The sequence below is a fragment of the Sorex fumeus genome, unplaced genomic scaffold (assembly GCF_029834395.1).
Source record: "Sorex fumeus unplaced genomic scaffold, SorFum_2.1 ptg000017l, whole genome shotgun sequence".
Taxonomy (NCBI): Eukaryota; Metazoa; Chordata; class Mammalia; order Eulipotyphla; family Soricidae; genus Sorex; species Sorex fumeus.
In genome coordinates, this window is record NW_026606074.1 from 730693 (window position 1) to 756735 (window position 26043).

Consider the following 26043-nt stretch of genomic DNA (forward strand, 5'->3'; position numbering starts at 1 on the left):
CGGCCCCGGCCCCGGCGGGCGCCCCCCGCGGCGCTGCCCCGCCCCCGCCGTCCCGCGCCGCCCCGGGCCCCGGCCCGCCGCCCGGCCGCCGGCCCACCTGGCGCAGCGCCGCCCTCGGATCCCGCGTCCCGCGCACCCCGCGGCCGCAGGAGGCCCAGCTCCCAGGGCCCGGCCCGTCCCGCCGGACTCGGCCCTCCGCGTCCCCCGCCCGGCGATGGCCCCGCTCGGATACTTCTTTTTCCTCTACGGCCTGGAGCAGGCTCTGGGCAGCTACCCGATCTGGTGGTGAGTGAGCGTCCCCGCGCGCGTCCGCCCGCCGGTGCGGGCCTGGCCGCCGTCCCCTCGGGCCGCCGGGCGGCGCGCGACCTGCTCGGCCGGGGGCCGGGGCGCGGGTGGCGGGTCCCCGGGCCTGGAGAGGGTCGGGTCTCGGCGACCGCTGGCGTCGGGGCATCAGCCCGGGCTAGCCGCGGGGCTTGGAGAGGCGGGAAGAGGACCGCGCCGATGGCACCGACGCGCTGCCTCTGGCTGGCAGCAGGGCGCCCCTCGGGGCGGTCACACGCGCTCGCGCTGCGAGACAAAGTGGGCGAGACAAGACCCAACAGCTCGGAGCGGCGCTTGCGTCAAGGCGGCGGGGACCGGCCCGGAGCGCGGGCGCACGGGCCACGCGCCGCCCCTCGCGTGCGCCCGACGCGCCCGAGGCTCCGCGCCGCTAGCCCGGAGCGCGGTGGGCCGGAGGGGCGGCCGGGGAGGCTCCGCGTCGGGGGACGCCCGAGCCGGACCCCGCATCGCCCAGGCCGAGCGTGCAGACGCGCCCCAGTCCCGGCGCGCGCCCCGGAGGCCCTCCGGGGACGCGGGAGCCGAGCGCCAAGCTGTGCCGTGGCCCGCGCGCCTGGGGCCGAGGGCACGGGGCCTCCGCGTGGGGGCCGTCCTGGGCCGAGGTGCGGGGCGCTGGCAGGCTCCGGGATGGACGAAGGCAGCGCGGGACAGAAGTGGCCGGCGGGGCGGACGCGCGGCTGACAGAGCCGGACCGCGGAGGACCCGCAGGCACCGGCGCGCGCGCACACACGGGAGCCCTCTCCCGAGTCTTGCCTGGAATTATTATAATTACGCCGAGGGGAAGGGGGAGACGGAGCGAGCCTAAGTACATCTAATCCGATAATAATTTTTCTCTTTGAGATGGTTCAGGAGCGGGGCGCCCCGGGTGGGGGCGCGGGTCCAGGGGTGGAGCGCGACGGGAGGGCGACCCCGGCGGGTCCAGGGCTCGGGCATCCCCGCCCCGCCCCGGGCCTGCTGCGCGCGGGCGCGCCCGGGACGCGGGACCCCGCCAGCCGCCCGCCGTGGCCGCGGAGCGCGTCTGAGTCCGCGAGCGGCCCGAGGGCCGCGGGTCCCTCCCAGGCTTCTAATTAGAACCGCCGCGCCGCCGCCGCATTCCTGCCCCCGCTCCCCGCCCATAAAGAGGCCGCGGGCCGCGGGGCTCCCCCGCGCCCAGGCGCTTTACCTGTCGGCCCGACGGCGCTGCCCCCACCCCCCCCACACACAAGCCCACGTCGCCCCGGTCACCCGAACATGCGGGTGCCCTCGAAGGGACCCCAGACTCACTCCCGCTCAAGCACAAGCGGGGGCGGGGAGCTGGGGGCGGGGAGCCCTGGGTTCTGCTGGGGCTCTCAGCCCTACCCATCGCCCCAAAGGGCGTCTGGGTAGACACCGCAGCCCAGCGCCCTAGGAAGCCCCTTCTTACCGCCTCCTGCGCCCAAGCTGCGCTCAGGAGGAGGAAGGGGGCCTCTCCTCCCTACCTGCAGCTTCGCAGGTGTCTCCTGCCCTGGTCCCCCAAGAAGGTCCTGTCACTGTCTCTCTCAGCCCTTGATCCGAAGGGTCTCTTCCCCAAATGAAGCCACAGCCCCCAAACTCCTCCCTGCCCCCAGCACCTCACTGGAGAAAGCGAAAGTGACTGGACTTGTCACCCGGAGAAACAAACACCCCAAGGAGGCTGGAGGCTTTGAAGTCAGGTGACTGCCGGTGGGAGGTGAGGACAGGACAAGGCGAAGCCAGCACTGCTGGAAGGTGGAGGGTCAGCACCTCTCAGGACCTGGAAATGTCCTTCAGCCGTGGTGCCCCAAGGCAGGTGCCCGCTGAGAGCACAGAGCTCCCGGACCTCCTGGGGCTGAGATCTAGGCTTCTGTGGGACAGACACACAGACCTGGCAGTGCCCCGGCAGCGCCTCAGACACCTGGGGGGTCCTCGTCCCGCTGGGATTCTTACTGAGTTAGAAATAGGTGGACACAGGAAGCCTCGGGTTCTAGATGCTCTGGGCTCTCGCAGACATGAGTCCCAGAGGGAGTGTCACACCTTCCTCCCGCTTCCTCTGCCCTGGCCCAGAGACCAGTGGGAGCCTGGTTTCACCCACTGTGCCTGCCACACACATGCACACACACCACGTCTACATGCGCATAGACACACCCCGTCTACGCACACACGCACACACAAACTTCCATGCCCACGGAGACACCCCGTCTACACACACACACACATGTGCACACTACATCTTCATACACCCCATCTACACATGCACACAGACACATATCGCCTGCATGCACATTACACTTCTTATACACACAGAGACACCTGGTCTACCTGCACACACACATATGCACACTCCAGCTACACACACCTCGATCTACACATGCACACTCCATGTATTGCACACAGACATGTATCATCTACATTCACACACATATACACACATTTATGTACACACAGAGACACCTGGTCTACCTGCACACACCTGTATGCACACTCCATCTACATACACCCCATCTACATATGCATACTCCATCTACATGCGTACAGAGACACCCCCGCTGTACACACACACCTTGTCCAACACACATGTGCACACACACACAGCATCATATCAGGCCAGCCCCTCCCCCCACCAATCTGTACTTAGCCTCTCTGCCTCTCCTCCGTCCCTCTGCCCCCCTGGTCACCTGCTGGTTGCCTCCTCCTTCTCGCCACCCTTCCTCCCCACTCTTTCTCTCTCTCTCTCTCTCTCTCTCTCTCTCTCTCTCTCTCGTAGAGCTCTCCGGCACCAACGTCAGGATATCAGTACTGGGCCCTGTCCAGCCTCTCCTGGCCCCAGGCAGGCCGTGCACCCTGCCCTCCTATGTGACTCTCCCTCTGATGTCATCTTCTAGCCTCTTACATATGTGGGCATACCAGCTAAGGAACCGCTTCTCCCGCCCTCCTGCTTCAAAGAAGTCAGCTCGACTTCCTCCACCCCCTGCAGACCTTCCCTCCTGTTCGGCCCCCAGGCTCTTTGCACAGGGTCAGCTCCAGGCATGCGTTTAGGGCATGGGCCCTCACGGGGTGATGTGTACGTCCAGTACAGGGCTGAGTAGAACAGAGCACAGGGGATGACCTGTCCTGGGCCTACAGTTGCGAGGGTCTTTCTGGGGGAAGGCAGCAGGCAGGGCTCTAGGGACCCCCACCTCCATGAGCCTCACCTCTGTGGCCCCTTCCCAGGTGGCCCTTCTCTGCCTCCTGTACAATCCCTCCCCATCTGTCTCTCTCTGTGTCTGTCTCCATGTCCATCTTTCCCTGATGTCTCTCTTTCTTTCCATCTCATCTGTCTCCCTATCTCTGCTTGTTGCCTGTCTCTGTCTCTTTGTCTCTCTCTATTTCTCCTTGTCTCTCTGTTGACTTCCTCCTGTCCCTGACTCCCTATCTCTGTATTCTCTCCAGATACCCATCCATCTCCCTGGATTTGTCCTTTGTAAAAGTGATTTTTGGAGAGACAGTGCAGCAAGTAAGGCGCTTGTCTTGCACACACTGACCGGCATCCCGTATGGTTCCCTGAGCACGGCCAGGAGTGGCACAAAAAGCAAAACAAAACAAAACAAACATAAGTGTTCATGGATGGGCTCCTTCGTGGTGCTGATGCTCTCGGAGACAGGCCTGCGTGCTGCCCTGGGCCACTGAGGGTTCGCGCAGAGCCCCGGGCACAGCTGGGGATTTGCACACCCATGGTAGAAGGACCTTGTGAGACCATAACCCTCTTCTGCCCAAGGGGTTTAGTAGATTGATAGAAATAAAAGGCAGAATTGTTGCTGTGACTTTTTGTTTGCAATGCCCTCTTCCCAGCAGTCACCACACTCATGATGACCCGCATCACTGAAGCATGCACATTACTGTGTGCTGTGGCTTCTCTGCTCAGCCCCGAGTCCCAGAACAATAGCAGACGGCAGGGCTTCGTCCATGCAGGCGCCCGGCACCCAAGGGCTGACCCACAGCCCAAGCCTAGTGTACTACGATGTATCTCCCCGGCTCTTGCGTCCATGAACACTGTTCTTGAAGACATCAGAACAGAGATAGAAGAGTTGTGGGAGGCCAGAACTATCCAACAATGCCCACGTCTTTAGGGATTTTATCACAAGAGACTGAAAGTGCTAGGAAACCACGTCTCAAGTTGTTCCATAGCTTATCGCCAGCAACTCCCGCTTTCACTAGCAAGCTCGCAGCCCGGGACCCTTTGCTCTTCCCGCCGCATCCCCTGGGGGCCCCTGCTCCAGACCCCCAGCACCTTCCTCTTGAGAGGATGGTGGCAGGGTTGAGTGGGCTGTGGTTGAGAAGGGCCAAACCAGTGGGAAGGAGAGGGGGTAGGCCGAGCTGCTGAAGGAAGCAAGGTACAGAGGCTGTCAGCTCTGGGCAGGCTGCACTCTGAGCCCAGAGCCACACTGGTGCTGAGATGGATCCGGCTATCATGGGGGTGCGGGCAGGGCCTGTGGGTGGGCTGGGCTCCCCTGCTTCATGTGGTCACTGTGCAGCTGTCAGTCCTTCTGGTGCCTACACACACGCGCGCGCATGTACACACACGCACGCACTCCACCAGGCGTGGACAAGCTGGCCCAGAGGGAACTGCTCGTGTGGCAGGACCAGGCCCACCCTGCACCCGGGCCCCCAGTGTGCCTCTCGCTGGGTCCCTGTACCCAGTATGCTCCCCCACCTCCCTGGGCCAGCGACCCTGGTCATCACACCTGAGCTGGACATCAGGGATGGCCAGTGGAAGGGGCTCGCCGCCCCTCTGCCTGGTCGGGGGCTTTTCTGTGTCTGCAGCATGAGCCGTGGGGTTCCATGGGTCCTGCCAGAGAGGGACACGGGGAGGGGCAGAGGCTGGGCCACCCCCATCCTGAAGCTGTGCCCGAGGTCTGCAGAGCACGTTTCTGGATGGAGCCTTGACCGTGCAAAGGCCGGCGCCCTGAGCTAGAGACGCCAAGGACGCCAGTCCCCGCGCGGAGGCCGGGTGCCCCCACGATGCCCTGGGCAGCGCACCTTCTCCCGGCCTCCCCGGTGACACCCTGGAGGTGTCTCACACTTTGGTGCTTCCACATTCCTTCCCCACGAAACGTGCCGCTGCTCCCAGAGAAGCAGGCCAGTGCGTGGCTGCAGGCACAGAAGCCGCTGCCGCCTGCCTGCTGGGACTTGCTCAAGTATGTGTCAGTAATCCCAGCCCGGCTGGTGGGGCAGGAGGAGGCGGGGAGGGGGGCCCGGACACCTGGGACCGAGGACCCTGAACCCTAGGCACAGCCCTTTCCACTGGGTGACTGTGAAGAGCCTCAGAGGACAGAGGCGTCCAGAGTGGAACAAGAGGAGGAGAAAGCAGCCTCCAGCCTGTGGCTCTGGACAGCACCCAGGCAGCCCTCAGCACACAGGGCCTCAGGTCTGGGCGGGAAACCCAGGTGCCACTCATGGACAGACCCTGAGCTTGGAGAAGGGACTCAGGTGGGTCTGGTGCTCCCATGGCCTCCTGTGTCATCAGAGAAGAGACCCCTTAGGGCAGCCTCGGGGTTTCCCCGGCTGGGGAGAGCCCTGTGACCCATCCGGAGAGGCTGGCTGCTGGCCAGGATTTGGGGGGGGACATGGTGTGGGCATTTCAGCGAGCGGGTGAGAAGGTCATAGAAGGTAGCAGGGGCGCAGAAGCCATCCTGCCCCCCACTCTCATCTGTCCCCAGAGGCCCAGCTAAGTCCATGTTCCCGGCAGACATGGTTGGACCAGGGTATAACGGAGCTGCTCCCGTGTGCTCTGCAGACAGGCCCAGGCGGTTGCAAGCCCCCAGCTCCCCCACGTGCTCAGAGACCCTTTTCCTGGAGAATCGCTAGGGGGTCCCTTCTCCACACATGCGGCCCCAGGCCAGGCAGAGGGTCCTTGTGCTTCATTTCACTCAGAAATAAACCCAGTCGCCCCACAGAGACCGAGGGGAAGAGAGCCTGGCTCTGCACTCTGATAGGGTCACGCCCAGAATGGCAGGGACAGGCACCCACAACGGGCCCCGCCCCAACCTGTCCTCAGGCTAGTCAGGCTGATAGGAAAACCCCTGTGCTGTGAGAGGCCACCAATCCGGGTCTTTCCAGTGCCTGCACTCAACTCTGCAAGGTGCTGTAGTCTGGGCCCGTCTTTAACAGACCTCCTGCGCCCAGAGAGTCAGCCTTTGTGGCCAAGGGGTATGACTCAGGCTGGACCCTGGCGTCTGCAGACCACTTCCAAGCTGCACGTGTGTGGCAGGATCGATAGTACATCAGTGGGGTATTCACCTTGCACGTGGCTGACCAGTTTCGATCCCCAGAATCCCGTATGGTCCCCCGAGCACCACCAAGAGTAATTATGGAGTGCAAAATCAGGAATAGCCACCGGGCATCACCAGGCAAAGCCCAAAGCCCCCCCCAACCCCTACCCCCCAAAATAGCACCAAAAAAGCAAAGCTTTTGTGCTCTCGAGGGAAGATGACGACGCCCTCTTTCAAAATGAGTTCTTGCTGACAACTAACGGTGACATTCGTGCACGTACAACTTTGTCCTCTTACCGAGCGGATCTGTGCGCTTCCCTCCCTATGGGTTTTCCATTTCACTCACGTTTTCTGTGACTGTGAAAATTACAGGCAGAACGGCCTGTTGCCGCCCTCTTGCTGCGGTTGTGACCCGGGGGAGGAGACGTGTGTGCTGTTTTGTTTGGTTTGGGTTTGAGTGCCACCTCCGGCGGTGCTCAGGGCTAACGCGCGCTTGACTCTGTCCTCAGGATCATTCCAGGAGGTGCGTAGGGTCCCCATGGGGTGCCAGGGGCTGGATCCAGGTTGGGTGCATGTGAGGCAAGGGCCTTCCTTGCTGTCCGGCCACTCTGGCTCCAGGTGTTTAGGATTCACTGTCCCCTCTCATCCGTGAGGAGGGTCACCTGGACGGGATGGGGAGGCTCTGTGTCTCTGGATGGGGAGACCTGTGACCACTGCCCAGGCCCACAAGTGTCAGCACCCAGAGGGGAGGTGGGGTGTGAGCCCCGTCCCTCCCTCCTGGAGGGAGAGATGGGCCTAACTCTGAGACTGCCCTATGCTCCGGGCTCTGGGCTCCAGGCCATTCAGAAGGACCCTGGAGGGCAGGTCTCTGGCCAGCTCCTACTGCTGGCTTGCAGCAGTGTCGTCCCACCTACCCATGCCCGGAGCAGAACCGTGTCTCAGAGGACAGTGCTGGAAGTTTCTGGGAGCAGAACTAGAGGAAAGCCCCGGAATGCCAGACAGAAGGGTTTGGACTTGAAGAAGCCTCGGAGGGCTCATCGCCAGCAGGGAGACTTTGAAGTCCTGGGATGGGGCGGGAAGCACGGGAGCACCACAGCAGCGACCAGTCCTCAGCTCCAAACGCAGGCTGTGTGCGTCACGCTCCCCCACGGGCCTGTGAGGACCGGCCCAGCCCGTGCCCAGCGTGTGTCCCGGCAGGTCCGGGGTGGCTCCCTCCCGGCCCCCATCACGTTTCCCAGCTGCCTCTGAGGTGCTGGCCTGGGAGCCCCACTGGGCACTGGACCCTCCCTGCAGCAGGCATAGACGGCGTCACGGGGATCCCGCCCCAGGTCCCCGAGGGGCACCGGTGCTCTGCGGTGCTCTGAGTCTGCAGCTGTAGTGACTGCGTGTGTCGGGCTGGGAGAGAGTAGCTATCCCAGGGCCAGGGACTCGGTGCTTGTGCCCCGCCTCCCCAAGAATGCACCAACCCTTAGCCTCCTGAGTGGCTGTGCTAGGAGATGGCGTCTTGGGGACGTCACTGGAATCACGTGTGTCATGGAGCTGGGTAGCCGCCCCCACACTCACCTTGTGGACAGGAAGTGCGGTGGAAACTCTGGGGGGTTTGTTTTTGGTTTGCTTTTTGGGTCCACCTGGCGATGCTCAGGGGTTCCTCCTGGCTCTGCACTCAGGAACTACCTCTGGTGGTGTTCAGGGTACTCTATGGGATGCAGGGGATCGAACCTGGGTGGGTTGCATGCAAGGCAAACGCCCTTCCGCTGTGCTGTCGCTCCATCCCAGCAATGGAAGCTCTGATGGCTGGTGGGAGAAGCCATGGACACCCTGCAGTTTGCTCGGGCCTCGAAGGCCTGTTCCTCCAGCTTCCGAGGGGGGGAAGAGCGTTGTGAGTAGAACAGGGGCTGGGAATGTTGTTCTTGAGGGATGACACGTGGCTTCCCAGAGCCCGCCACTCATTGGTGAAAGCATCAGAAGCCTGCTGTCGTGTCTGGGGTCCCGCCAGGAAAATGGAAGGACTTGGGAATTAATGTGAAGCAGGATGAGTAAGGAGGAAAAGAAGAGACGAAGTGGATGACTCCATGTAGGTATGCAAAAGAGGAGATAACGTCGACAGTCAGGCTAAATAAAATAAAAACCCCAGGACATTGCCTATCGAGCTAAAGTCGAGGTCAGGATGAAGCGTAAGGGGTCAGAGTACAGTGTGGCATGCAGGAGCCCTGGTTCCGTCCCTGGTCCCCAGTGACCACGTGGTCCCCAGTGCTGCTGGGAGTGACCTGGAAACAGAACCAGGAAAAAGCTAATCTTCCCTTTGGCCAGCAACCCTGCTGTGCTCCTGGCTTCCTCTGCTTTAGTTGCTCTGAGGTCACAGAGCAGCAGAGGCTCGGGGACACCGGGGATCCCTTTCTGCAGGACCCTGCAACCTGGGAAACCACGGCCACCCCAGGGCTGTGCTTCCTTCTCTCCGTCCCTGCCGACCGGTCTGGAGTCCCAGCCTCGCAGTCTGGGGAGCGCAAAGGGCCAGTGGAGATACAGTCCAGGTCCTCACAGTCAGTGCCGTTCGCTCTCGGTGGAGAGACACGCATGGAGCGGAGCGGGGGCAGGGTGAGCGCGTGTGGTGCAGGGTCCAACGCAGGCTCCTGTTGGCACAGCACCGCCACTGAGCAGGGGGCTTGCTTGTTTGGGCCCCCGCAGCCGTGCCTCGGGGCTCAGGAGACCAAGCAGTGCCGGGGGCCAGAGGGGCCCTCACTGCAGGCAGGCACCAGCCTCTATCCCTACACGTGTTTTCCAGGGGCCGTGCCCAGCAGTGCTCAGGGGCTTCTCCTGGCACAGTGCTTGACAGTTGCTCCCAGTGTTACTTAGGAGACCATGTGGTGCCAGAGATTGAACTCGGGCACCCTGTATGCAAAGCCGGCGCCCAGACTGTTGGACTGCCTCCCACTCCCTACACTAGTTTTGGGCAGTGCTCAGGGGTTACTCCTGGCTCTGCACCCAGGAATCACTCCTGGTGCACGGGGGACCATCTGTGGTGCCAGCATTGAACTTGCCGGGCATGCACGGCAAGTGCCCTACCTGCTGAACTGCCCTCTGGCCCGTCCCTACACTGTTTTTCAGGGACCTAATTTATATTTCTAGACCCAAACCAAACTTGGAGGCCTGGGGAGCCCCCTCGAGCCCTCCTGTCCCTTGCCCTAGCGTGGAGGTTCATTTGTTTCCCCGATGAGCCTGCTCCACATCCCCCTGCGTGGCAAGGCACCCAGCTCACCTCCAGAAGAAGCTTCCCAGAAGCCAGCAGCACCACAGGACTCTCAGGTCTGGGGCGGGGGGGGGGGGGGGGGGGGGGGGAGAAATCCAGCCGGGGTTGGTGGAGGCTGGAACAGCTGGAGTGTCTGCCGGGCTGGCAGCTGGCTGCCTGCACCCTGGCCTGGCTCCCTGGGAGGGTGGCAAGCCAGGGCCTGCCCAGGACGAGGCTAGGACGGGGCGCTGACTCAGCACCCCAAGAGTCGGGCTGGGAGAAGCTGTGACTTGGGAGCCCCCGAGTCTCCCTGGAGCTGTGCTAGCCACTGGCAGGGCTGACCCCGGGGGGCTGGCACAGAGCCCTCAGCCCTTCCCTCTGCTGAGCCGGGAGTCGTCTTCTGCCGCACTCACTGCCAGTCTGCCGGTGAAGAGAGGGCGGCTCTGATGAAGCGCCCTTCTGGGGAGCGCCTCCCCACCCTCCCCGTGAGCTGGCTGGCTAGTGAGCCCAGCCTCGGAGAGCTGCTTGGAGATGGGTGCCCAGGGGTGTCGCTCCTTCCCCCGCCTTCCAGCAGGACAGTGCTTAGGTGGGGCAGAGTCAGCACATGCTCTGCCTCTGTGAGGTCTTGGGGTTCCATCCATGCCCAACCAAAGGGAGGTGTTTAAAGACTGAACAGACTCAGCTCTTAGACAGCACATGCTCAGCGTGCCTGGTGTGTCCGTGGCCCTCTCCCCCCCTTCCCCCCCAGGGCCTCAGCAGTGTCACAAGACGAAGCTGCCGTCACGGATGGGGGTGGAGGGTTCTCTCAGCAAGGACCCGGAAACTCGGGCGCCACGGACATCCCCCTCAGTGCCTATGGCAGCTTTCAGGACTCTCCTACTCCCTCTGAGATGCGCGGGGCCGCACAGTACACAGTTGGAGACAGACCCTGTGAGACCTGAGGCCAAGCTCTGCCTACTTCCCCATTCACACACACAAGTGTCACGTCTAGGCCCACAGCCCTGAGGGGGTGCCGCTGGGCAGGTGTCCGGGTGGGGTGCTCACACATCCGCCTCTGGCTGTTTGGGCCTGGGCTCTGAGACCACCAGAGCCTGTGGAACCGCCTACGGACCCTGTCCTGTGCTGCGTGTCTGTGTGTGCCAGCGTGAGGCTGTGACCTCCCAGGACGCTTAGCCGGGCTTGTCAGAGACCCTCTGTGTCCTCAAGCTGCCTCCACTGTAGTGCCTCAGAGACCCCCGTGATGGATTGGCCTCGGTCTCCCAACCAATACCTGCCCCGCACCCGTGTCCTGCCCAGAAAGCACAGTGACTCGCCGGGGCCCCGTGCTCACTGTGTCCAAGGGGGGCTCCTGGCCTGCACCTCTCCAACCAGGGCTCTTTCTGCAGGTCCCTGGCTGTTGGCCCCCAGTACTCCTCCCTGGGCACGCAGCCCATCCTCTGCGCCAGCATCCCTGGCCTGGTGCCCAAGCAGCTGCGCTTCTGCCGCAACTACGTGGAGATCATGCCCAGCGTGGCCGAGGGCGTGAAGGTCAGCATCCAGGAGTGCCAGCACCAGTTCCGGGGACGCCGCTGGAACTGCACCACCGTCAACGACAGCCTGGCCATCTTCGGCCCCGTGCTGGACAAAGGTACTCGCGATAGCCGCAGGGGCAGTGGTCCAGCCAGCTCCTCGCACGGCCGTGAAACGTGCTCTCTGCACAACCCGCGTCTGTGCTCACCTCCAGCAGGGGGCGGAGCTGCACCTGCCCCTCCTGCCCACGCTTCCCCAGAGGGTCCTTGCCTGCCCCCACCTCACGGACACTCACCGCCGGCTCCCTCCAGAGTGTCCCCCCCCACCCCCGGGTCCTGTGTGTTTGTGCTTTCCCCAAATCAAGGGTGGGTGGGTCAGGGCTGCTGAGGTGGGACAAGCGCCCACGGCAGAGCTGAGGATTCCCAGGGGGCTCCGTCCCAAGGAGCGGACGAGCCCTGGCTTCTGGGCTGTGTCCCTGCGAGCCCCCCACTTCTGCAAGCCTCCCTCCCTGGCAGTCGGAGGGAGTCACATCTCCAGCGGGGTTCCGGCCCGCGGCCGTGCTTTCTGCTGCTCTGCTCCCTCTGGGTCCTCGCTCCTCCACTCACAATGCACCCACCTCCTCCCCTTTCCGCTGGTTGAGAATCATCTCAGCCGCCCCCCACGCTTGGTCTGAGTGTGAAGGGGGAGCCCTCTCCCCTCCCCTTGCCACCGCGGGGCTGAGAAATGGCCGGATTCATTGTGGTCCAGCGTGAATGGCTGGGGAGGAAGGAGCCGGCCAGGTGCCCCAGAGAGAGGCCGGCTCAGGAGTTCATTGTAGAGCCCCCGCCTGCTGCCACCAAGCGGCTCGCAGTAATCAATCTGATTGGATTAGGGTCAGGGCGACCCTAATCGTGTCAGAGGTCACCCAGGCTTTGTGGCAGGGTCCACGGGGCGCCTGGCCACCCCTGCTGAGGCGGCCTCGTTGAACAGAGCTTAACACTGCCTGGCGAGCTGCAGAGAGGGGCCTGACCCTGAGTGAGCAAGTGCGTAAGTGTGAGTGCATGCATTGTAAGCGTGTGTGCATGTGCTGTGTGTATGTGAGCATATGCGCCGTGTTTGGGTGTGCATGTCGATGTGTGCTCCAAACACGCGTGTAAGCATGTGAGTGTGAGTTTTTTTTTTTTTTTTTAATTTTGGGCCACATTCAGCAGTGCTCAGGGCTTACTCCTGGATCTGCACTCAGGGATTATGCCTGGCTGTATATGGGGGACCGTACGGGACACCAGGGATCAAACCCGGGTGGCCACATGCGAGCCAAATGCCCTACCTGCTGCCCTATTGCTCTGACCCCGTGAGTATGTGATTACGTGTGATTGTCTACATACATGAGCACGTGTGAGCATGTGTCCAAGGTGTGCGAGCATACGATTGTGTGTCAGTGTATGTGAGGGCATATGTGAGTGTGTGCATGTGTGTGTGAGCATGTGTGAATGCACAATGTGTGTGTCGTTTGCTTGAGATGTGTGTGTCCCAGGAGCACTGTGAGAGTGCCCCAGGAGTATGTGTTTGAGTGTGTGTGCCTGTGAAGGACAGAACGTGTGGTCACACCTCCCAGCTCTGCCGTGTGTGGCCACGGGCTGAGGGCCAGTTGGTCGGTGGGCACCTGGGAAGGGTGGACGGCCTGTGCCCTTCTACCGTGCAGGGAGCAAGACCCATGAGCTGTATTGGGCAGAAAGCATCTGAGGAATTTTGAGTGCGTGGAGCCAGGCACACGGGGCTTATCTGTCCCCCACAGGCCCCCTGGATACCTGGAGGGCCTGCTTCCCGGAGCCTGACACCCATCTCTCAACCCCCAGGGGGTGAGGGGCGGGGAGGTCTCAGGACTGGCGGCAGGGCTTTGTCCCTGGGGACAGCAGGACACACAGCCCCAGGAGTGCTTGTGACCTGTTCAGGCCTGAGGCGGCCAGCAAACACGTCATTACCAGCGAGACCTCGGCCCTGGGGAAATGGAAGTGGTGAAGGCCACCCCAGCTTGTCAGAAGGGGTGGGCAGTCTGGCCGGTGCTGGGCTGCATCTGCCCTCTCCTGTGCATGGCTGGCGCCAGAGCACTTCCCGCACAGAAGCCTCGGAGCTGTGACCCTCTGCCCTCCCGCCTGGTCCGTGCGCAAAGCCTGTGTGTCCAAGTGCCAGTGTCCAGCCAGCCCCGAGAGCCCCGTGGGGCAGGTCTGTGGCTCCTCAGGGCTAGAAGGCGTGTGCTGACCAGGCAGCCATCTCTCGCCCTGGGAGCACAGACCCAGGCCTGCCAACCCTCTGGGTGGGGCGGGGGCAGGAGGCCAGCCGGCGCCAGAGGGTGGTCCACTGCACTCCCTGGGTGTCCGCGGCCTGGGGTGCGGGTGCGACCAGCCTGGCAGCGAGGGCCCGGGACGAGAGGGGCCTCGAAGAGATCTGCTACCAGAATCCAGGTTGTGGCCCCTGACCCCCATCGGAAAGTGTTTCGGTTCTCTGTGGTGGGGGGCTCGCTGGTCTCCGGCCTCCCTGTATATCATTAACTCTCCCCAGTGGGAGGGTGCTAGGGGCCAGGAGCGCCGGCGACACCCTGCCGCGGGCGGCTAGGAGCACAATGTCCCTGCAAGGACGACAAGATTAAGCACAAGAGAAAAGTGAAAATGCTGCAGGCGATTCACACGCCCTGGGAGTGTCGTGTTAAAGCCGTGAATAGCGCACTCCCCTTGCGCCGCCGGCCTCTCGGCTGGCCGCGCATACCTCCCGGTTGCTATGACTGGCTTGCTATGGCCTAATCGCCGACGAGGGGGAAATTCATATAAAATATCGCAGGCCATTGTGGGCCTAACACGGCGTGACAGTGGCTCACAAAACCAGATTCATTGGCCCAGCAGGTAATCAGGACGCCGGCCGTGCCGCCGGCCGCGCGGTGTCAGGGGCCGGCCGCAGCAGGGCGCGGGCCGCATTCCGCTCTCAGGTGCCCTGCCTTTGTGCCTGAGTGCGGGCGCGGGATTACCGAATGCCACTGGGGCGGGACAGGGGCTGTGTGCGGGGGCTCCTGTGCCCGCTGCCGCCTGGCCCGCGCCCTGGGAGCCGGCCCTGTCCCAGGCCGGGCATCTGTGTAGGCACAAGTGCCAACTCCCTGGACGTGCCTGAGGGAGGGAGGCTGTGCGGGTTTGCAGTCCGGGGCTGCACATTTCCGCTCCTCTGTGCTGGGGCATGGCCACCGCTGCCTGGTCCCTGTGCCCTCCCAGATTCAGCCCCTCACCTGCCGGGTGGGCAGAGCCATGGGGAGGCGAGAGGTGGAGGCAGCCCCTGCTGGAGGTGGTGATGCGCACGGGAAGGGTGATCAGCGCTCCGTGGAGGTTCTTCTTGCTGGGCTAAAGTCCCATTGTGGGGTGTGGGGGTGCCCAGTTCTCAGGAGAGCCTTTCAGGTATTTTTGAGAAATAACTGTCGATTTAAAGAAACATCGCAGAGTGGTACCCAGGAGTCTGCCCCCCTCATATCGCAGAAACCCTCTCAGTATGACACACTCTCACACTCTGGAGAAGATTCTGGACAAGATTCTGAACCAGGGCAAAAAGGAGGCACAGACTTCGTGTGTGGGGCCGCAGGCTCCAACCCCGTAGTCCCCCAGCCCTCTCCGCAAAGCCTCTCCACCAGTGCCCCATGCCAGCCTCCTCAAGGTCATGCAGCCTGCCCTTCCGGCCCTTGAGACTGGGAGAGGGTGGGTCAAGCTCTGGGTTTGTGTGTGTGTGTGTGGGGGGGGGGGGGTCCTGGTCCTGTGAGGCGGTTTTGCAGCTTTGGCGGGAATACCTGCACTGCAGTCAGGGGCGCCCTGGGAGCAACTCCCCAGGGCTCTGTGTTCATTTGTCTCTGCCCTCAGCTCAGAGTGCAGCCAGGATTCTCTGGGCAGTTCTGGGTTTGCCCTTTGTGACTGATCGGTATTTCAGTGTGTTCATTTTACCGCTCTTGTTTTTGTCTGAAAGAAGCAGTCTCACATTTTTGTGAGCAAGGTCCGTTCCCTGAGGCCCCTTCCCTTCCCCTGATGGGGAAATCACTGTAGACTTCCAGAAACTAGAAAGATGCCCTCTGCTTGACCTCGCCCTTTCTCGGTGAGAAGCCCACCTGCTCCCGTGGCAGGGGAGGAAAGGAAGCCCATGGGGCAGGGGCAGAGCTGGCTGGTGACTGGGCGGGCAAGAATGAGGTCTTCCTCCTCCAGGTTCAAGGGGGAGCCCCACCCCCACCCCTTCCCCTCAAGTGTGTCTAGCAGCCCTGGGCTGTTTACCTGAGCTTGATAAGCAGAAATCTTAAGTCCTCTTTGAGGGCAGGGCAGGGCAGAGCAGGGCCGGCCAGGCCCTTATCTCCCGAGACTGCTGGTGGGGGCTGATGGAGGGATGACAGGGCCAGGTCCTTCCTGCAGTCCCCTTGGGTACCCATGGGCACCTTTCAGGTGGACACCAACTGCTGGAAGGATGCAGAGGAGAAACGGGGCCTGTCACCACGTGGCTGCCCCTGGCCTGGACAGCCCAGCAATAGCAGAGCCCGGGAAAGGCTGAGTGGGCCTGCAGCTAGCCGTCAGGCTGCCTCAGGCTGGGATGGGGAGGCAGAGGGGCATGTGGCCAGCACAGTGGGTGCTTCCTCAACACCATCTCTGCTAAGTGCTTCAGCTGACCTTGAGGAGGCCGGCATGGAGCACCGGTGGAGATGCTTTGTGGAGAGGGGTGCTTTGCACAGCCCACGAGCAAAGCTGTGCAAGTATATTTGAAGCGGTACCTTGCTGGTTGGACCCCAATTTCCACAGTCATCTGGTTTATGTTTGTTGGTAGGTTGGTTTGGTTTTGGGGTCACCCCTGGCCTTCTGCATGCAAAGCCGATGCTCTGACTGTTGGATGATCTCTTCAGCTCCCTACACTATTGGGGGGAGGGGGCACACCCAGCGGTGCTCAGGGATTACTCCTGGCTCTGCACTCAGAGTCACTCCTGGTGGCGCTCCGGGGACCCTATGGGAGGCCGGAATCAAACCCAGGTTGGGCGTGTACAAGGCAAGCTCCCTTCCCCGATACTGTCGCTCTGGCCTCTCTCCAGTCTTCGGGACTCTGTCTGGTCCCGCTGCAGACTGGGAGCAGGGGAGACTGTGAGGGTGGAGGAAAGGCGGGAAGCAGACTGAAACGGTTCACTCCTCGGGGAGTGAGCCAGCAGCCCCTCCCAGAGAGAGCCCTAGACGCAGATGTGGGACGAGGTGTCGGCCTGGCCATGCTGCCCCTCCTCCCGCCCCAGTTCTCCTGGTCCCTGCTCCTAAGGTGAGAAACGCTGGAGCCAGGAAGGGCAGGCACAGGAGACTGTGGACGACAAGGGCGCAGATCATGGAGGCCCTGGGCAGTGTGGCTTTCTCCCAGCGGCTCCTCTGCTTGGGTCTCGCCCGGTGCACACAGCCCTCTATCACCGCAGCCCCAGATCCTCACGTCCAGCCCAGGAGCTGGGTCAGCGCGGGAATCAGCCTGGCCAGCCCTGCCCACCCTCCGGTCTGTCTCTCCACAGCCACCCGAGAGTCTGCCTTCGTGCACGCCATCGCCTCGGCTGGAGTGGCCTTCGCCGTGACGCGCTCCTGCGCCGAGGGCGCTGCTTCCATCTGTGGCTGTAGCAGCCGCCACCAGGGCTCGCCTGGTGACGGCTGGAAGTGGGGCGGCTGCAGCGAGGACATCGACTTTGGTGGGATGGTGTCTCGGGAGTTTGCAGATGCCCGGGAGAACCGGCCAGATGCCCGCTCCGCCATGAACCGCCACAACAATGAGGCGGGTCGGCAGGTACGACTGGGCACAGAACAGGGTGTGTGGCCAGGCCTTTGCGTGTCTTAGCCAGGGTCAGCAACTGGAGGCCTCTGAGCGGGTGGAACACCTGAGGCCAGACCAAGGCCTCTGGCCCCTGGAGATGACCTGTCCCACCTCTGAGCTCCCAGGAAAGACGCCCTAAGCCAGGTGTATGCCTAGGCCTGGAGGGTGTGGGAGTGGCCAGAGTGGCAGGAGGAGGGGGCTGTGGTGGTCCCTCCACTGTAGATAGCGTATCCAGGGGCATTCCTGCCAGGTGACATGGTGGGAGGAATAGGCTAGAGGCCAGGCTTCAGGAGCCCCTACCCCTCGAGGGAAACAGAGGCAGCTTCAACGGGACAGGGTTTCGCTAGAAGGAAAAGCAGGTCTGGGGCAAGCCAGGCAGGTTGCAGGAAACACCACCAAGCCTGATTATCAGACTCAGAGGGCTGAGCACTTGGGATGCAGGAGCTCCAGGTTAATTTCCCAGCACACAAGGCCCCCCCCCCCTCCGACTGCTGGGAACAGCTGCCCCATCCTCCCAGACCCAGCGTGTAAATACAGTTCAACAGGGTAACTGGAGGCCACCTCCACCAGACTGACTTAGTCTCAGCAGAATATGAAGGGACAGGACATGGGTAGGGCACTTGCCTTGCATGCAGCCCACCCAGGTTCAATCCCCAGCACCCCACAGGGTCCCCTTAGCCCCAGCAGGAGTGATCCGGGAGCACAGAGCCCTAAGCACTGCTGGGTGTGTCCCCCGCAGAAGAAAAGGGGGCCAAGGGATGGGGGGCTTCCTGGCGCCGGGTTTCCCTGGCCCCACACCCTAAGCCTCCTCCCCATCGTCCGCCCGCAGGCCATCGTCAGCCACATGCACCTCAAGTGCAAATGCCACGGGCTGTCGGGCAGCTGCGAGGTGAAGACCTGCTGGTGGTCGCAGCCCGACTTCCGTGCCATCGGCGACTTCCTCAAGGACAAGTACGACAGCGCGTCGGAGATGGTGGTGGAGAAGCACCGGGAGTCGCGCGGCTGGGTGGAGACCCTCCGGCCGCGCTACGCCTACTTCAAGGTGCCCACGGAGCGCGACCTGGTCTACTACGAGGCCTCGCCCAACTTCTGCGAGCCCAACCCGGAGACGGGCTCCTTCGGCACGCGCGACCGCACTTGCAACGTGAGCTCCCACGGCATCGACGGCTGCGACCTGCTGTGCTGCGGCCGCGGGCACAACGCGCGCACCGAGCGGCGCAAGGAGAAGTGCCGCTGCGTCTTCCACTGGTGCTGCTACGTGAGCTGCCAGGAGTGCCCGCGCGTCTACGACGTGCACACTTGCAAGTAGGCGGAGCCGCGGCGGCCGGGCTGGGGCGGGGCCCGGGCTCCGGGGGCGGGGCCCGGGCTCCGGGGGCGGGGCTCAGGGCGGGGCCTGGGCTTCGTGGGCGGGGCCGGGGTGCCAGGGACTCTGTGGGCGGGGCTCCGGGGGCGGGGCCGGGGTTCCTGGGGCGGGGCCTGGGGCTCCGGGGCGGGGCTCGGGGCTCGGGGGTGGGGCCCGGTTCCAGTACTCTGTGAGCAGTTCTCCAGGGGTTCTGGGGGACGGGGCCTGGGCTCAGGGGCGGGGCCGGGGTGCCAGGGACTCTGGGCGGGGCTCCGGGCTCTGGAGGCGGGGCCTAGGCTTTGGGCGGGGCCTGGGCCTCGTGGGCGGGGCGGGGCCTGGGTGCCAGGGACTCTGGGCGGGGCTCCGGGCTCTGGAGGCGGAGCCTAGGCTTGGGGCGGGGCCTGGGCTTCGTGGGCGGGGCGGGGCCTGGGTGCCAGGGACTCTGTGGGCGGAGCCGGAGTTCCAGGGGCTCCAGGAGTTCAGGGGTGGGGGCCGGGTTCCAGGTACTCTGTGGGCGGTTCTCCAGGGGTTCCTGGGGGACGGGGCCTGGGCTCAGGGGCGGGGCCGGGATGCCAGGGACTCTGTGGGCGGGGCTCCGGGGCTCTGGAGGCGGGGCTCGGGGGCGGGGTCTGGGGCTCCGTGGATGGGGCTCGGGGGCGGGGCCGGGATGCCAGGGACCCTGGCCGAGGCTTCACGCTCTGGTCCTTGGGCCTGGTGTTTTGGGGCGGGGCTCTAGATGCTCTGGGGGTGTGGTCCTGGGGCGAGGCGGGACTCGATGTGCCCTGGGGGCAGGGCTCCAGCTAGGCCCGTCCCCAGAGCCCTCCGTTGCTCTCCAGCACACTGTGTGCTCCATCCACTACCACCTCTTCTTCAGAGCCCCTCATTTTCACTCCGTCTGTGTAACTCAGGCCATCACCCGGCAGAATGAGGTGGGGAGATGTTGGGTGGCATCCTCCTGTTCCTCATCCCTTCCTCTGAGCTCTGGCTCTGGGCAACGAGTGTGATTCGGGCCCCCAGAGGTGCACCAGCCTTCTCCCTCAACCTGGCTTCTGCCAGCAACCCCACCAGGACCTCACCCAGGAGAACACACCGACCGTCTTCACCTGGAGGGAGAAGGGCCTTGTTCCCCAGACATGGCTCTGTCCTGGGGAGCACGTGGCACTCAGACCTCGGTTTCTTGACTGTATCTCCCGCTCCCGGCCCTGCTCACGCCTCCTGGCTCTGCCCATTGCTCGTTCAGGCCTACCATCTTCCTCTTGTCACCACAGCACCTACAGTCATCCCATCTAGAAAGCAGAGCCCCCTTCCTGCCTCCTGGTCACAGCTCCTCCCCCAGCTCCCTCATCCCCTGCTCAGCCCCTCAGTTGACCGGGAACTGCGGACCTGCCCGGCCATCAGGACATCCCTGAAACCCATGTGGGGTTGGGCTGGGTTGTCTGGGAGGTCGGGCTGGGGGACGAGCCCCATGCATGTGCTGCAGGACAGAAGTCACAGCCCCGAGAGGGGTTTTCTTCCCAGGCCTGCTCCCCGGCTTTGGGGAGCAGCCTGCCTGCCCCTGGTCCTCACCTGAAGTCTCTGGGGTTGGCTGCTCTGAGCACACCTCCTGCCCACTCGTCCAGACAACCCAGGAAGGAGAGAGACCTCTGGACCGACAGGGACATCCTGCCAGGTGCTGCCAAGCTGAGAGCTCCTCTCACTCAGCCTCTGCCACTGTGAAAGCCCCCAGCCCCTGGGCCCGCCCCCCAAGCAGGGGGAGGCATCTGGCTAGGCCCAGCTGGTGGTGCCACTTCCTCTGCCTTGAATTTTGCGTCTTCGGTTTTAATTTTATTCTGATGCTGCTATATCCACCATACACTGGAACTAGACAAACACGTGTTGTTGTTGTTGTTTTCCTTTTCTTTCTATGAAAGAATATTTCAGTCATGGCTTGTGAGTTTCAGATAATGGGGAAAGTAAAAAAAAAATGAAGAAGAAAAAACTAAACAAGCCTGTGGATTGTGCTGGATTTTTGGTGGTGGGTTGGAGGGACTTGGGCCTGAAGGGATGCCCTAAGCTGTGAGAGGAGGAAGCTCTCAGGGCATGCCAGGGCCCTACACAGTGATGTGTGAGGAACTGCATAGTGAGGAACTCCAGGGAAGGGGAAGCCAAGGGTGTGGGTGTGGGTGAGGAACCTGGAATTCAGGCAGAAGCCTGCAGCTGGGGCCACAGGATACGCAGAAGAAAAGTGGAGGCTCATGGCACAGTGTTCAGCCCCTGGCAGCCCTGTGGGCAGCCACATCATGGCGGTGCAGCGGCCACTACTTTCCCCATTGTCCACACGCACCATGAGTTCACTCACTGGTACCCCAGCCCAGACACATGCTGTGCTCTCTGCTTACATGCACAGACAGAGGCATGCGCACATTCTTCACCAGGTTGCCTCCTCCCCAGAGTGCGGACAACAGTGGCTCTTCTTCTCGCCTGACCTCCCTTACCCCCTGCAAAGTCCAGTTTAGGAGCCACAGCTGATCTGGGAGGCCAGGCTCCACTCGCAGAAACCCATGCAAACTATCAAACTCCTCAGGAGTTCCTGGTCTGGTCCAACCACCTCAGACCAGTGGTCAGAGCTAGCCCTGGTCCTCTATCCCAGACCACAAGATACAGCCCGGTGTGAGGCTTTACAGAGGACAGGCTCGATCACTGTGCTCAGGGTCCATGCCGTGGCTCCAAGCAGGGCTGCCAGGTTGCAGGTGAACTCTGGGTCTGGCGCTCGCAGCCTGGTCCTCACCACCTCCAGAGAGGGTGGATGTGGGCTACCACGGCTGGAAAAGTAGGCGGGCGCCCACTGCAGGAAGAAAGGGAGAGAGCCCAGCTCTCTCTCTCCCTCGCCGGCTACATCTGGTGGAGGCAGAGCTGGCTGGCCCAGCAGGGCAGAGGGTCACTGTCACTGTCCTCCTGTTGTTCATTGATTTTGCTTGAGCGGGCCCAGTAACGTCTCCATTGAGACACTAGTTGGCATATCAAATATGTCACGGGGAGCTTGCCAGGCTTTACTCTCGGTAGCTTGCTGGGCTCTCCTAGAGGGGCAGAGGAATGGAACCTGGGTTGGGCGGGTCGGCTGCTTGCAAGGCAAATGCCCTACCCACTGTGCTATCGCTCCAGCCCAGGGCAGAGGGTCACAGGACACAATTTGCCCTCACAGCGGAGATCACTGTGTAGGTCCCTAAGTCTTGGAAGCTACAAGCCTGGTCCCACCCCACCCCGGTCTGGCTGAATGAGGGATTTGCTGATTCCCTTCCAGGCCCACTGCAGACTGGTCACCCACGGTTCCTGGAGCTGCGGACCGTCAGAAATGCTCGCTGGGGCCCTATGGGCGGCAAGGCCAGATAAGCTGCAGAGGAGGGGCAGCAGGCTGACTTGCCATAAAGAGGAAGCTGGGCATTACGAGTGAGGCGAGGGCAGGGCTGAGGCTGGATTCCCAGCGCAGGAACCCCGTCCAGGAAACTCTCCAAAGCAACAGAGCTGGACACTCCAAATGGGGTCCCACCCTGGGCTTGGGCCTCTCCCGGGAGAGTGACAAAGTGGGGGCCCTAATGCAAGGGACCTCTGAGTCAGGGTCTGACCTGGAGACACCCTAATTGGCACCTGTTAGGGCCCCTGTGCTCAGACCCACAGATGAAAGGGCTGAAGCCAGGGCTGGGCAGAGGGAGTGTGGGCACCACCACCGGGGCACAGGGTGGGAAGCCAGAGGGACTGAGAGCAGGGCTGGCCTGCAAGGCACCTGGGCCCAGGGCCGCTCAGGCGGTTGCCCACCTGGAGAGTCTACAGACCCCAGCTCCCAGCTGGGATCCCGAGGACACAGCAAGCACGCCAGGGGCCCAGGGCAGTTCTGGCCTCTGGTGCCAGGCGCCAGAGCCACTACTGCGGAGACATCTCAGCTCACTGCTACTACCACCACCAGGCGTCCAGGGCAGAGGAGGCCAGGAGTGGACACATGGCACAGAAGTTTCAGAAAGGTCCTGGCTTAGTGGATGAGGGGGGCTGGGAAGAGCCTTCAAGAATGAGCTGATGGAAACCTTCATCTCATAGTTGGCCAGGAACAAGCCCTACCCTCTTCTGGCCTCAGTTTCCCTTCTGGTGAAAGAGGGAGGAGGTGCAGGGGACTGTCTCCCCGAGCCTCTCTGACCTGGGCTGTCCCCCCTGGAGACCCCTTGACTTCCCAGATCAACATGTCTCCAGGAATCACCCCGCCCCCCACCCCAGTCCCCACTCTGAGGGGCCTCAGAAGCCCTCCCCAGGGAGTTTACAGCCCCTCCTGCACCCCGGGAGAGGAAATGGGCCTGGGGGGCCTGTTCACAGGTAGTTGAGAGAGGAGAGGAATAACCATATTAAAGGCCCGGAGGTGGAGGCCCTCCCCCCAGGGTCCCCTGGGCCAGCCCCCTGCCAATCTCACACTCTGCAGTCTCCCTTTGAAGTCCGGAGGAGGTGTGGCACACCCCACAGCCTTCTTGGGCTCCCACTTTCTGGGTCCTTGGCCTCAGTTTCCTCCCTTCCCAGGAGCTCGAGTCTCCAGGGGTTGGGCTAAGCAGAGCTCCTGAGACTGGGACCCAGGTCAGTAGGTGTCCACCAAGCATTCACATGCTGCCCACAAGGGCTGATGCCCCTTGCCCCATCTTGCGTGGGAAGGGCCCTACCTGTAGCAGACCCTGACTTGGACTGTAGGGTCTACAGCCTCTCCTGGGGAGGGGGGGACAGGGGAGCATGGAGAGACTATTTTAAGATACTCCAAGAAGCTTTGACCTCTTTTGTGAAGCCAAAACATACAGGTTGAGTTGTGCTTTGGTCTCAACCTTCCCTCCCAAGCTGTCCTGCTGCAGAACTCAGAGGAGCCATTACCACTTAGGACAGGCCTGCCCCGGGGCCCACCAGGAGATAAGCCTGCTCCAAGGTCCATGGGTGGTGGGGACTAGCCGGCCCCGGGTCGTCAGGGTGCCTTGGTCCATTGGCACATCTTGGGACGAGCCTGACTACCTGGCGTGTGTCTGCTGCTGTGACTCTCCAAGGAGGCCCCTGTCTCAAGACCCCAGGTCTTCCCAGCTGCTTAGCCTTCCTGCCTCCACTGACCCTATGAGAGCCTCCTGCATGGGGCACTCTGAGGGAGGACGACCTCTCCAGCAGCCGTGCCAGGGCCAGGCAGGAACCCCCACGCTGCCCTCTCTTTCTGTGTGGCAGGCGCACCCAGAGTCCAGCAGCTGACCAGACTGTCATGTGACTTTGGAGACTCAGGGACAGGTAATGCCCTCTGTCACACCTGGTGTGGTGGCTGCCAGCCCTCCTGTTTGCAGCCATTGACCTGTAAATGAAGGCTCAGGCCATCTCTTCATGTGCCACTCTAAAGGCGATGCCACCCTGATCCTCCCCTCCCTCACTCCATCAAGAACTGGGGGACACGGGACAGGAGCGGACAGCAGGCCTCGCACGTGGCCAACATGAGTTCGATCCCCGGCACCCCACAGGGCCCCCCAAGCCTGCCAGGAGTGATCCCTGTGTGCAGAGCCAGGAGTCAGTCCTGAGCACCACCGCAGGTGGCCCCAAACAAGACAAAGCAGAACTGAGGGGCAGCTAAGGTGTGACACTCCCCCCACCCCATCCTGATACTCAAGGCTCCTTCACTACCTGTTGGGTCACCTGAGGGGGTGTTCAGGAGGAGATGGCAGGGAGTCCCAGTCCTGGGACCCGCACAGTCCAGTCCAGGCCTTCGACACTTCGGGGAGCACGCTGCTGCAGATGCCAGGACCATTCAGGGAACTCCGGGCCTCAGGAAAGCCCTGGGAGGGGCCGAGCCTGGGAGCCCCCACCCCCAGCCTGGCAGCTGGGACAGGAGCTAGTCAGAAGGTGCTAATTGATGTTTAGCTCCAGGCTGGCTGCTCCTCATGTCTTTCTCCCTCCCGCCCTCCCTCTCCCTCCCTCCCTCTCTCCCTCCCTCCCTCCCTCTCTCCCTCCCTCCCTCTCTCTCTCCCTCTCTCTCTTTTTATTTGAGTCTCAGGAGCTCATGGTAAACAGTCATTTGGCTCTTGGAGCCTTGCAAATTGGTGTTTATGGTGTGGACCAGGCCTCGTCCATCCAAACAGGGCCAGGGCAGCAGGGAGGGAGTTGCTAGGGAGGCAGGGGCAGCGTGTCTTCCTGGGCACCCCCAACCAGGACCTTCGTGGGTAAGAACCCTGACGCTGGTCGGACACAGCCGCTTGGGACACTGCAGTGAATGCAGGAGGACTTGGGGAGGGAGGGGGAGGGAGGCTCTGGGGCAGAAAGGCACCTTCAGAGAGGAGCTCAGGAGGCTCAGGATACTCGGATCCTTCCTGCTGGGACCCGCGCACAGCCAGCTCCTGTCACCAAATTCCCAAGGCAGATGCCGGGCTCTCTCCGCCCAGTGGCCAAGTGCAGAACTGCAGACAGATCCTGGGAGTGGGAGGGGAAAGGTTTTCAGGCTAGGCCAAGCAGTCCCCAGGCTCCCGGAGACCCTGGCCTGACTCCTTACTGACCAGAGTGAGGAGGGACAGGCGGGCCCTGCAGAACTTCCAGCACAGACCCCTCCGCCGTCCACAGCACAAGGGGTTCCTCAGGGTGGACTGTGTCCAGCACAGATCCATCCACCGTCCACAGTGCCAGGGACTCCTGGGGCTGGACCGTGTCCAGCACAGATCTCCCCACTGTCTGCAGCGCACAGAGGCTCCGAGGACCTCCTTTTATCTTGCCACCCTGCTGGGGCCACGCGAGGAGCCTGGGGAAGGTGGCTTTCTACCTGGAGTCTGGAAAGAGCCCCACGCGTCTGAACTGGCCTGAAGTGGGCCAACCCCCGAGTCAGCCCTTCCTCTGCCCTTGAGCCTTGCACAGCTCACAGTCCCTTCTGTCTGTGCCCTTCAGACAGGCTCCCACAAGAAACGGGCTCTGGAGCTAGGGCTTACGCGGGACAGTGTGTTTGATCTCTGAGTTTGATCCCTAATATCAAATACCCTTGGCACTTCTCAGCACTGTGGAGCCTGGGCACAGGCAGGTGTGGGACGCTGTACAAATCTTCATTAAAGAAAATGTGGGAGAGCTGAAGCGGTAGAGCACTGGCTGGCATGTGAGGAACCCTGGGTTCGACCCCTGGCCCCACCGCAGCACCACTGGTTGCAGTCCCTAGTTGCATCTTTTCGAAAAGATGTGTAAGAAGAAAGAAGGGGGACTCAGTTTTGGGGGCTGCTGAGCCTGCAGGTGCAGAGGGCAGGCCAGCTTGAGAGACAGCACTGGGCTCTGGGCTGGCTGAGGACCCTGGCACCAGCCCGGCCCTCTCTGGGCAGGACCTCAAGACGTCTGCGGAGAACCTTTGCTGGGAGACGCCACGGTGAGGACGCTGGACCTGCAGGGAGCCCCTGGGTTCAGGTGGAGTGGTCAGCCTCCCTCCAGGGTCCAGGGGGGCACAAAGGCGGTGTTGGCTTGCTGGCAGCAGATGTGGGGACACCGAGATGCTGTCATCGAACTTTTTAATTAACCTCAGCTGCTCTGAAGGGCCCCAATTAAGTGGAGAATGTGATGGCAGAGTGGGGTCAAGCAGAGGGGCGGGTTTT

General features: G+C 62.6%; 1 protein-coding gene across 1 annotated transcript; it reads left to right on the top strand.

Moving 5' to 3' along the window:
- Positions 1-214: 214 nt before the first annotated feature.
- WNT3A (Wnt family member 3A) lies at positions 215-18421 on the top strand. The gene is made up of 4 exons (XM_056112381.1): positions 215-285; positions 11172-11413; positions 16820-17085; positions 17942-18421. The coding sequence occupies exons 1-4, from the start codon at positions 215-217 to the stop codon at positions 18419-18421; spliced, it is 1059 nt and encodes a 352-aa protein (XP_055968356.1).
- Positions 18422-26043: the final 7622 nt, after the last annotated feature.

Bases quoted from the DNA above. Each gene is read 5' to 3' on its own strand.
- WNT3A (XM_056112381.1), top strand. From the start codon at position 215: ATGGCCCCGCTCGGATACTTCTTTTTCCTCTACGGCCTGGAGCAGGCT. The intron at 286-11,171 runs GTGAGTGAGCGT...CTCTTTCTGCAG, and splicing joins GGCAGCTACCCGATCTGGTG to GTCCCTGGCTGTTGGCCCCC. The intron at 11,414-16,819 runs GTACTCGCGATA...GTCTCTCCACAG, and splicing joins CGGCCCCGTGCTGGACAAAG to CCACCCGAGAGTCTGCCTTC.